General features: G+C 37.6%; 1 protein-coding gene across 1 annotated transcript in view; it reads right to left on the bottom strand.

Moving 5' to 3' along the window:
* The window catches only part of KIF6 (kinesin family member 6), a 147,084-nt gene that overhangs the window by 44,526 nt on the left and 90,169 nt on the right, over positions 1-12,389 (bottom strand). The window contains exons 14-15 of the mRNA XM_030945763.1: positions 11,666-11,765; positions 4,800-4,855 (exon numbers count right to left, since the gene is read on the bottom strand). Of these exons, the coding sequence (XP_030801623.1) occupies positions 4,800-4,855; positions 11,666-11,765 (156 nt within the window). The remainder of the gene's footprint in view (positions 1-4,799; positions 4,856-11,665; positions 11,766-12,389) is intronic.

The raw sequence follows: 12,389 nt of genomic DNA, 5'->3' as shown, positions 1-12,389 counted from the left end.
TGTAGTAACAGTTGGGTCTTTTTTGTTATTTAATGCTTTACAGTTTGTTCAGATGTAGAGTAGTCCTTACTGTCAGAGTACTTTGACACAGAATGCAGTAATAGTGAAAAACCACCTTGTCCATAGCAGCACCTAGAAAAAAAACAAACCCTCCTGCTAACTCTGATAAGGGGAGAAGTTTTTATTTCAGAGGTTTTGTCTCTGCTTCTCACCATGCAGCTCTAGTTTAATTGACAATAAATTAAACTAATTTTCCTGACTTCAATCTGTTTCACTTAGTAGTTGTTAAGCCATGTTCTCATCTTTATCTCAACCCACAACCTTTTTCTTCCTACTTCTCCACCCTATTCCTTTGAGGAAGGGATGTGAGGAAGCTGCTGGATAGTCAGCTGAGGTTGAGTCACCACACTGTGCTAGGCACAATTACTCAAATTTTTGCAATGAGAAATTTTCTTCACTATTCTGAAATAAAATCTTAGGCTTCAGCATCAAATTTCCTTCACTGTTTTCTTCAGTAATACCAAAAGGATCTACAGTTCTTGTTACAGACTCTAACTCTGAAAATAATACAATACAAAAACACATTAAGTCATACAGCACTTTTTTTCCCAAGAAAAGAAACTTTTTTTTTTTTAGCTAGCAAAATATACACCTTGAAAGTTCTTAATGTTGGACTAGAAAGGCAAAAATGTACTTTGTGTCAGTGCTGGCCCACTTTCCACCTCTCCTACGCTGGTTAAAGAGTTCTCATTATTTCCTGACCTCTCAGTTCTTTTATTCCAGTTTCAGTCATGTTGGCTTTTTGTATTTGTCTTTTAAAGCCCAGTCATTGGGTACATTCTCCAGCTGTATGTAAAAATTCTGAATAGTTCACTCAAACAAATCCAGGCATGTCTACATGTTCAAAATCTATACAATTTCTCTGCTTTTTTATGGTGTATTTATGTAGTAACTTGCAAAAAGAATTGCCCCTCAATGCTTGCACTAAAGCCCTTGGCTCCTTTATTTGTGCCTATATAGAGTTTAGTGTCATAATGCAGCAAACAGTGCCACTAAAATGACCCTGACTTAGAAACACTTCCCTCTTCTTTTTTTTTTCCCCAAGTATCAGAAAAAGACAATTTTCATCCTCAATAAAATTCATCCTCATATTCTAGGAAGTCGTTGTGAAAAGTAAGCCTAATGATAAATCTAAGATGTATTACTTTTCATTAAAAAAAAAGAAAAATCTCTGTATTGCTATTAAACAAAAAATGAGACAGAATCCAGGACTAAGTGGTATACTAGCAAAGAGGCATGCTGGTCACCATGTCTCATTTCTGATATTATAGCTATTCCACACTTGAAATCCACCTTACATCTAGACATGGTTTTCCTTAATCTTTTTGTGCAAGCAGTTCATCTACAAAAGCCTACCAAGAAAATCCTACCACAAATTTCTTTTTACAGCCCTAATTTCCTGATGTTTTTGAAATGCTAGTGTAATTGAGAAGGGGTTGGAGTATTGTGTGTACTTTTCACTGCAAAACACTAATATTTCCAAAGTCAGAATGAAAGAGTATTTATGACATAAAAGTTACAGCCAGATGCTGCTGTCAGTATCTCAAAACACAATCGAACTGCATGAAATGGATTATTATGGCTCTGTGGTTTTCAGCTCTATACTATTAGGAGTAACTTAGAAATAATGGAAAATGATATTGATGGGATCTGTTCTTGATTGTACACAACAAGGCAGCCAGGAATGCTTAAGGAAACCAAAACAACAATAAAAGTAAATGAAAGATCTAGTTGCAGGCCGCAGATGACTCTTATTTCTCATACCACATTTTAAGTAAAAATTTGGAAGGTTAGCAAACTTAGCATCTTTAATGATCCTTTGAGCATGACTTCTATGATGAAACAAACTTAATTGAAAAAAAATGTTTTAGGTTGTTAAACTGTATAAGGTAGTGTAATTGAATTGACTAAGATGAACTGGATACAAAATTTGAATACTTCTTAGGAGGTGCTTACAGGTAGATACATTAACAAATATGTTCTAAACAAAGCTGGACAGGATGAAAGGACAGATGAATAAAATCTAATATTTATATTAGCCAGAGTGCTAATTTTCACATGCTGCAGAGTGTTACACAGAAAGAACTGAAGAAAGGAATTTAGAGTATGATCACTTTTAAGTCTCAGACATCAGTGTATAAAAACCATCCACAAAGTAGTTACATCTGCATAATCTGCATCAATCAGGATATAGATAGCTATGAATGGATAGATAGAATTTCTTCCTTATACAACAGAACTAGAGTAAAAACTGAATGAAAATACATTTTTCCCATTTTGCTAACAAAATAAAAAGAGAGTAAGGAAATGAATTTTCAACTTGAAAACGCTTCACTTGTAGCTACACTTATATACCACAACAAGACAAAATGTGCTTTGTGCAATTTTTGTTTTTAGAACTTTGGAGACATTTCTAGCTTGATTCTTAAGGGACATTTTCAGCATTCATGTGGTCTACAACTTATTACAATTTCCTACAGCAGGCATGTAAGCATTGTCAAGCTCAGTGCAGCACTACTTATTTGTTACATGGCTGCTTGCTTTGTTCAAGGCATCAGTTTGGTTTTTTAGTTTACATATACTGTTGTTGTATCACTCATGTTTCCCAGATATCCTTTACTGCTTCAATGTTAACACTGAAGAACTTAACCAAAAGCAAGTTTTAAACAGATGTTTTTAATTGCAGCTAAATCCATACTTTACTGCACAACAGCTATCAGAAGTTTTGCCTTACTGAGGAAAAACATACAGCAATTCAGTCCAAACCAAGGGTTTCTTCTAGATTTTGCAGCAATCCAGGGAAACAGAGTCTTGAGAGATGATGCCTACATTGCATTGTTACCTTATTTCTGAGAGATTCAAATCTCAAGGGACTTAGAGATCACACAAGTCTTGTCCTAGCATGACGCTGCGAGTGGTACCTTCAGGACTGGCCTGTGTCCCACTGCATCTTTTACTGTCTCCCATGCCCTCCAAACATTTGTTCTCCCTCAGGAAAAATGCCTTTAGGGTGGCTGCAAGGCTCCTCTCTTCAAGCAGCACAGTTGCAGCCCCAGATACTGAGAAAGATGTGCTTGTGTGTAGCTGCTTATTGCTGATGTTCACTGTTCCTGCTCTAAAATTAATTTCAACTTCCATAAGAGAAAGAAGCTTGGCAATCAGGGCTTACTTTTGGCTGCACCTTATTTAGGCTAAAGAATTTCTTGTCTGTAACATAGATGAGCAAATCTAAGAGACAGAAGGAATGCAGGACAACGTGGACTTCAAGATGGTAGCAGAGGGAAAAGAGTCCTCCATGATATGTTTAACTTGCTTTTCCAAGTTTGCCACAGTAAAAAGCCTACTTGGCAGGAGTTAAGTGAGTTTATATGGACACTGCAGAAACACATAGATGCGAGGTAGAGACTGAAATTCTTCTTGCATGGGTCAATCTATGAATATCTATGCGCAGGTTCTGTACTGACATTTATGTTTTGGCCAGCCTGACAGAGGCAAATTAACCTACTGAAAGAAGACAGATGAATTCTAGTGTCATGTCTTACAGAAATAACCAAGTATTCAGAAAACTCCTGCAGGAAGGCTCAGCACCTGATGTGTCTGCTCCTGGATCTATTCCAAACATCAGTTGTGCTGTGGTTTGAAATCACTTTGCCAATATGGCTGAGGTTTTCTACATACCTGACATAATTTAAATATACTGCATAATATCTCTGAGGGACTTGTGGTGAACCCAAAGGTGACTGGGAGGGGAATCTGGCAATAATTATCATTCATGACCACAGAGAATATAATCATGGCTATGGTGTAAGCACAGAGCACTTGGCAGCTGTGTTGTGAGATATTTGTACTTTCCCAGAAGTCAGCTGCTATTCTAAGACATGAAGTGATGATAATGACTTCAATGTCCATGTCTATTTTGGTGCCACCCAAAGAAGGAGGAGATAGAAAATAAGAGTAAGATCTACACCACTTGCCCTGGATGCCAGATTACCTTTCAATCTGGTCCTTCACATTCTGCATCTGAAAGGTTGAAGAGACATGGGTCACCTGAATGTGTGCAAAATGGAAGACATGGACCTGATCTCCAGGGACAGAAAAAACCTGTTTAACATCTGACAAATCCTGGACAGCCTCCAGGATTGGAGTCAATTGGAGTGATTTGGAATCAACAGAACTCCAAAATTATCTAGGAACATATCAAAGGCTGCTAAGGGGATCAAATAAGACCCGCCTTGGGGTTGAATGTATCTATGGGTGGTTTTTGACATTGAACAATCTGAAATTGGATACCAATCATATATTGTTGGGATTTTAGAAGAAAAAAAGATGAAACTCCCCACCAAACTGAGGCACTCCTCAAAATTGAGCTAATTAATCTGTAGAAAGTGCAGAGCGCTAATCCATAATATATAGATGTGAATTTTTCAAATTATGGTTTTGGATCCTTTTATTCCAAAATAAAATTTAAAATTCCATGCTAATACCTTGCCTTCTTTTTGTTTTGATAAATTTCAGACATCCTATCAAATAAAGAAGGAAACTGTTTTTTACATTACAGTATTTGAAATAATCAAACTTGTACATAAAATTATTACTGCTATCATCAGCTCACAGTTTACCCTATTGGAAGTCTTAGCAATGCATTGACTTTTTTCTTTTAGAAACTAGAGTCTCCTCCCATATATTTGAATTCTGTGATTTCATCAGCTAAAGGGAAAATGAAGTTTAAATGTACTCACTTATTTTATTTCTCACTTCATTTAATTTCTCTCCAAGGCATTTAGCTTCATCGAACCTGTCAATGCAAACATAATGATACAGAATTATTCTAAAGAACAAATAGTTCCAGAAGCTTATCACAATAAAATACAGAATTACTCAGAACTAGATTTTCATTTGTAAGTAGAATTAACTGGAAACAATTTTCCATGAGGAGAGATTGTCTGGTCTAAGAGAAACTATCTAGAAGGGTCTTGATCTAGACAAAGAAACTGGAGAAATCCACAAATTGTACTTCTGTCCAACTCAAAAAATATCAAAACAGAGTAAACAAATATGGCTTCTCCTTACAAAGGTGGGATGTGAAAAAATTTCCCCTTCTCAATTAGTCCATTTCTTCATAAGACTGGAACAAGTTAGAATTTCAAGTTCCTACTTGGCTATCTGCTCACAAACATATGCTTTCAAGGCTGAATTCCACAAGGTTAAATGGCTGAAGCTGGAGGGTTTCTGGACACTTACTCTTTCTTACATAAAAAAGGTGGAAGCCATTGAAGCTTCTGTTAGATTTTAGAAAAGCTTTTTCTACTGGGGTTAACTTAGATCCCCAAGCAGACATTAAGGATTGCATAAATGTCAAAGGAAAGAAACCTTGAAGTACCTCTCCCCTTCTTTCTCTCAGGTCCCATAATAATTTCTTTAATTACTTTTTACTTATTAATTCCTGAGACAAATCTCATGTTGGCTGTTGACTCTGATTAATGTTCACAGAGAGATGTATCTGGAAAAGTTGAAGCCAGATATTTATCCAGCCTTTATTCACAGGTTACTACCAATAATTGAATAGGTTGCGCATCTGTTGTTCAAACACTATAGTTTATAAACCAGCATAATAACATAAACTGAAATTTGGCATGAATTTATGATATTTCATCAGATTCCATCTGTGACTACGAATCCTTGTCAAACAAAATAAGTCAGGTAAATACATAAGACTTGACTCTAATATTGAATGGGACAAAGCTATTTTCAAAACTTTAATAAAAGTAAGGGTGACATTATCTAGCATTAAGGTGATATGCATAGTGATGACTGAACAATTATATTGTTAGCTGAAAAAACTTCATGTATATCTTACATGGAAACCACTCAACAGAAAAGGATGAAATTGCCAAATCATGGTTTCTATTACCTACAAGATAAATATTCCACGATGAAACCCCAGAGCAAATTTAGCCACTAATTTTAGTGGAAAAAGCATTTTGGCAAAGATTTCACTCTTTGAATGCAAGTGCCAGTAATTAAAGTATAAACAGCTTGGAAAACAAATCTCTAACTCATCATGTAAACTAAGACAAACTCAGAGGCTGTCTAATGAGAGAGACATTCAGTGAATTAAAAGAGTATTCACTTGTTTTTAATTATTAGAAATTACAACAACAAGCGACCCAAGTGAAACTCATCCTTTCCATGAAACTTGCCCATAGGTACTGAAAAACAAGTTAACTGTTAACCAACTAAAAACCAGAAAGCTAGGAACAAAGAAAATGGGATAAACACAATGGAGAACAACAAAAAAGCAAACTAGATTTACATCTCATCTATAAGCTCAGTAGAATTTTACTACTGGAAATATTGTCTAAGATGGGATTTAGAGGCTTTATGCAGTATGCATTACATTGGAGTGGCACAACTGGAAAGATTTCTTGGTAGAATATTTCACCAGAAAATGGGATGCATTTTTCTCCTCTTCAGAGAAACAATCCTAAGAGAGCAGGATTGCATTAAGAAATAGGATATTATTAACTTCTCTGGAAGTCAGGTACAGAAAGTTTGAATTGCAGAAATCTGATTCTGTCCAGGTATCAACACAGGGTAGTTTCTTTTAAGCAAGGAAGCAGTTATTAATCCATGGAAGAAAAATGAAAAAGAATTGCTGTAAAGCTGTAGAAGATCACATTTTCTATCTCACAAAGGCACTTCCCATAGGCAACTTGAATTGAAGGCAAATTGACTCAATTTTGTTTCACTTGAATTATCTTTCACTATATCAGTTTTCCCACTTTTTAAATTCAGAGACATTACTGAGTTACAATATAAGCTACTGCACCTGTGAAGAGCTCTAGAGTAGTGGGTGAAAAGGTTTCTTCATAAACAAGTTTTTTCTTATATATATATATATATATATATATATATATATATTTAACAAAACAAATGCTTTTCAGTATTTAATTGACTTCCTTTGATCATTTTTACACCAGTAGTTACAGAAAAAATACATCTATATTTTATAGGTATGGCTACGTATAGTCACATCTATGTGAATAATTTCACAGCCCAGGCAACAGTTGCGAGCTTCACAGTGAAACTTCCAAGGCTCACTGATAGTTCACCATTCAATTACTATAAGAATGATATAATGCATACTTGATGTCTTACTGAGATGTGCCAGGTGCTCCTGAGGCAGTAGGAGCCACCAGGGGAACACCAAGGAAATACTTCAAAGGAATTAAGGTGTGTTCTTCTAAGAAGATGGAGCGGCCAACAGCTAAAGTGATTTTATACCAGTGCATGCTGCATGGGCAACTGACAGGAGAAGCTGGAAGTCACCACACTGGTATAACACCGTGATCTAGTTGCCATTACTGAAACTTGGTAGGGCAAATCCCATAACTTGAGTTTGCCTACCAGTCGCTACAGATTGTCTGAAGAGGCAAGTAAGGAGAAAGGATGCTCTCTAAACCAAGAGGCAGACTGAGTGTGAAAAGCTGTCTCTGACCAATAGTTATCTGAGCAGGCTGATAGCTGATGGGTAGGAATCAGAAATTGAGGCAACAAAGGGAACTGAGTGGTTGGCATCTACTACAGGATGCCTGATCAAGGGGAGCCTATTTATGAGGCCTTCATGTTTCATCTGATGGAGGCATTGTTCTTACTGGCTTTTGCCCTCCTGGAAGACTTCAAACAAGTCAGCATTTGCTGAAAAAGTAGCGTGGCAAGCAGTAGGTAATCAAAGAGACTCCCGGACTGCATGGAGGATAACTTCTTAAGCGAGGTAATAGACAGACTTACCAGAGGGACACAATAGTGGGCCTGCTGGTCACCAAAGTAATGAGCTAATTGGAGACATCAAGATTGGAGGCAGCCTGGGCTGCTGTGGTCATGTGCTGGTGGAGTTCACAGTCCAGAGGGATATGGGCCAGGGTAAGAGTAAAGTTAGCTTCCAGCTCTTCAGTGAGTTAGTCAATAAGATCCCCTGGAAAACTGCCTTCAGGGACAAAGGCATAGAACAAAGCTAGTAGGTCTTTTAAAATGTTTTCCATGAAGTGCAAAAACTCAAAACCCACAGGAGCAAGAAATCAAGCAAGGAAGGCAAGAGACTAGCATGACTGAGTTGAGATTGGCAAATCAATCTAAAGTAAAGCAAGTAGGAAATGCACAGGCAGTGGAAGCACAGATGGATAACCTAGGAAGAGTATAGTGATGCTGCCTGTGTAGAGATTGGGCCACAATGGTTTAGGAATGGCATTTTCTGATTTAGGAGTCCCACAAAATAAAAAACACACTTCCATTTGATCCCTGTTCAATTGGAAGCAGGAAAGGCAAAGGTTATCATTTGAGATAAGAACAATTTACTGGAAACAGCAATGAAATAAGAAAATTATTAATAACAGGAACAATATTCATAACAGAAGTGTGCAAAAGAGAAAGTTTGGAGCTTGATCCAACCACAGCCATGCCATCCAAAGTGCTCCCTTCAGTTGGGACCAGTGTTACCCCACCACTCTGTCTGCCACACTTCCCCCAAGGGAAAAGGAATGCTCTTTTCTGAAATGAAAGAGGGTTAGGGTTTGGTTATCCTTTTCTTCTGCCCGTGGCCATGACATTGCATGGCATTGAATAACAGTAGGGTCTTGGTTACACCCACATAGCTCCAGGCCTTGCCCCCTCATGGCTACTACAAAAAATTAACCCTGTCCTTAGCCAAAATGAGTTACGCTCTCATCACCTGAGCTAGGACCAAGGCCCCTTTGCAGTGAGTGAGCCAACAAGTTAACTGCTTGACTCCCTGCACTTACCAAACACAGTTAGACAACATTTCCTTACTGGCTCAACCCTGAGTTTCCCATAGCAGAGACTCAGATGTCTGGGTCCTTAAAATAATTTAATCATGATGCAACAGCAGGATAACAGCTTAAGCTGCTGCCTCTAAGGAGGGACCCTGAACAAAGGAAACCCTGTATTTTTTTACCCACAGTCTAAAAGCATGAAAGTCTCCGCCCTTCAACCTGAGGCATGGGCTCCTACTGTGTCTCTAAGTGTCTGTCCACCTGGCTGGAACCACCAGGTCCCTGTGTCGTTATGCGAAGGATCAGTGCTAGTTTTCAAGGCCTCTTGCCTTGGGCTCCTGCCAACCAGAGCTCGAAGTGCAGCTGCACCCCAAGCCGCCAGCATTCCATGTATTCAACACCACTGCGTCCAGTTCTGGAGCACAGGAAAGACATAGATCTGTTGAAGTGGCAGAGCAGGGCCCCAAAAATCATCAGAGGGCTGGAACACTTCTCTTAGGAAGACAGACTGGGAGAGCTGGAGTTGTTCAGCCTGGAGAAGTGAAGGTTCCACTAACACATTTCAATATTTAAAGGGAGATCATAAGAAAGATGGGGACAAATGTTTTAGCAGGGGCTGTTGTGGTAGGACAAGGTGTAGTGCTTTAGGCTAGATTTAGAGTAGGTCTAAGAGAGAAATCTTTTAAAATGGGAGGGCTAAAACACTGGAACAGATTGTCCAGAGAAGTGGTGGATGCCCCATCCCTGGAAACATTCAAAGTCAACCTTGACTTTGCTCTGAGCAACCTGATCTAGTTGAAGATATCTCTGCTTATTGCCGCAGGGTTTGACTAGATGACTGTTAAAGATTCCTTCCAACTCAGCCTATTCTCTGACTCTATGATAATTAGCAAACCAAGAGAATCAACCCAAAATGCCCAAAGGAAAAAATAAGACGGCTAAAAATAAGTAATTTGTGAACCAAATACTGTTTGTGGTATGACAGAAGTGGTTATGCAACTATAAACAAAATTATTAACAAGAGAAGCCTACATATAAAGGGAAGCTATGGTAACCTTTAAACATGTGGTGTCCACACTCTTCCTGTGCAATTTGAACACTGGCTGGCTTACAGAGCTTTTGTGTAACTAGTAGTTGAGAGGCTGCATTCTAAATTACAGACTGGATTTCATACAAATCCCTTCTAATGAACTTGGTAAACTTGGAGCTAAGCGTCTTTGCTAAAAATGACTGCAAATGGCAGGGGAAACTGCCTGTTTCAAAGTATCAAAATTCACATTAGCACTGATTTCAGCAATCAGCTTATGCCTGTTAGAGAGGGGTTACACAAGGCATTAGTATGAATCTGTGTCCTTTAAGGAAAGCAAATCTGTCATAGAACTTAGTAGATTTTGCTAATCTCTATTATATATTCTGAAACCAGAAGGAAATACTGGTTTGCTTCATAGTAATAACATACAGAAAAAATATGGAAGAATTGTGATTGACTAGAGGAAGGGCAGAGCATGACTCAGAACCATATTGTTCTCATGATCATGCTGTAACTATTAAGTGTTCTATTGAATGGCAACACCAGAAACAACTGCAGTGTAATCTTTTATGCAGTGATGAGGCAGTGTTGTGACATGATCTGATAAATTGATCAAAAGAAAGGCATTGCTAGATATCCAGCTTACATGGATAAATACTTACATACATCTAATATCTTAGCAATTTGCTTTCCTGTGGCTGAGGTATAGATCCAGATAAAAAGTTAATCAGTTCAGAAAAGTGATAAATAGCAAGAACTTGAGTAAGTCACAAAGATGTGGAGATCATTTTAATTTTACTGAAATAAAGGACTATAAGACTTGGTGTGCCTGAAAACAAGTCTGCCATGCCTGTGAAGTAGCAAATTGTGTTAAAAAAATAGAAGAAAGTAGAGGAAGAAAAGCTCAGAACAAAAAACTCCACAAAAACGAAACCAAACGATAACATCCCACAATCAAACAAACACCTCTCTGAACTAAATAGAAGAAAACAAGCAAAATTCCCCCAAGCAACTCTTAGAGGAAAATGTAAGTTACAAACACAGACTGAGTGATTCGCTTTTGCATCTGCAATCACAAAGCCATGCATTTCTTTTGCTGTACTAGGAGGGTTAACACATGAAAATTTGACAGTGAAGCAGTACTGTTATCCAACCAACAAAGACAAGTGTTGGTGGTTTAATTTGTGAGGTTTAAAATCTGTATGAAAACCCATGTTTTCAATGTTTTGCCATTATCACTATTTTCACCAGACATATGAAGTGTTTTGGCAACATTAAAAACAAAAAGGAGGACAAAAGTATTATTTCTGTTTGTGAATGCAAAACTGGCAGAAAGAAGCTAAAATCACTTGGCAAACAGGTTAGAGACACCAGGCATGCATATGTTAAGCATCTCCTAGCTTACTATCCAATTCAGTGCTGAAGTCAGTAAAGCATTTTTGACAATGGAAATTGGAGTAATTGATTCAGTCCCATGGATACATCCCCTAGATAATTCTTGATCATGAATGTCATTGCCACGTTGCTTCAACATGGCTGTGAAGATGAATAAAACCAGTGGAAATATGCACTAAGATTCCTCATGCTATTTTCATTTCTATCCAGACTTCTATCACCACTCAGTGCCTTCTGAATATGAAATGTCTTAAGTAAGAAAAGGTGAAGGGCCTGTAACGAGTCCTCAACAGAAGCCTGGAGGGTCTGGTGTAAAATTATGTGTTCCTGCCCAGACTGCTGATAAACTCTCAGATGTCTTCCCCCAGCTGTATTTTCCTATGGCACTCACCTCTGCTTCAGAAGCTGTTTGTTGTCCTCAATAGTTATACTGTCAGCATGGTCCTGCTTGAAAATTTCAAAAGCTTCCTGACATACAAGTGACATTCCTCCTGCCCCAAGGTAAAAAAAAAAGAGAATTTCTTCAAAGTCATCAAAAGATAGAGATTTTGTGCTTATTTAAATCCTTTTTTAGATAAACTCAGCAAGTCAGCCCAGGGGTCTTAAAGCAAAGAGAAGACTAAGTTTGATTTTCCACTGATTGGAAAGCATTTTTGACAAAAGATTTCTATTATCTGAAAAATTGTATTTCACATCACTTCTCTAAAGTCTCAATGCTTGAGGTATATAATTCCTCAAGATAATTTTAAATGTTCATAAGTAAAACTGAACTTCAAAAATTTAAAATATGTGAAATATTCTTAAGTGCGTGCCAGAGGTATTTTCACAACAGCACAATGCATTTTGCTTCTGTATTTCTTCCATCTGTTTCACATTGGGCCCTAAGTATACCTCGAATATTTTCAATATTCTTGGAAGAAAAAAAATCAGGCTTCATTAATAATGCATTAGCAAATACTTTTCCATACCCGTTTAGGTAAAGCAAGAATTCTACATACACAAATTATTGGTGGCTTTTTACATTTACAACATGGTACTGTTTCCTTTTGTGCGCCACAATGTCAAGACTTACTTGGCATTCAAATCTTTTAAAATCACTAGAGAAAAATATTACA

Source organism: Camarhynchus parvulus, chromosome 3 (genome assembly GCF_901933205.1).
Source record: "Camarhynchus parvulus chromosome 3, STF_HiC, whole genome shotgun sequence".
Classification (NCBI taxonomy): Eukaryota; Metazoa; Chordata; class Aves; order Passeriformes; family Thraupidae; genus Camarhynchus; species Camarhynchus parvulus.
Note: the sequence above shows the minus strand (reverse complement) of the source record. Positions and strands in the feature narration are given on the sequence as shown.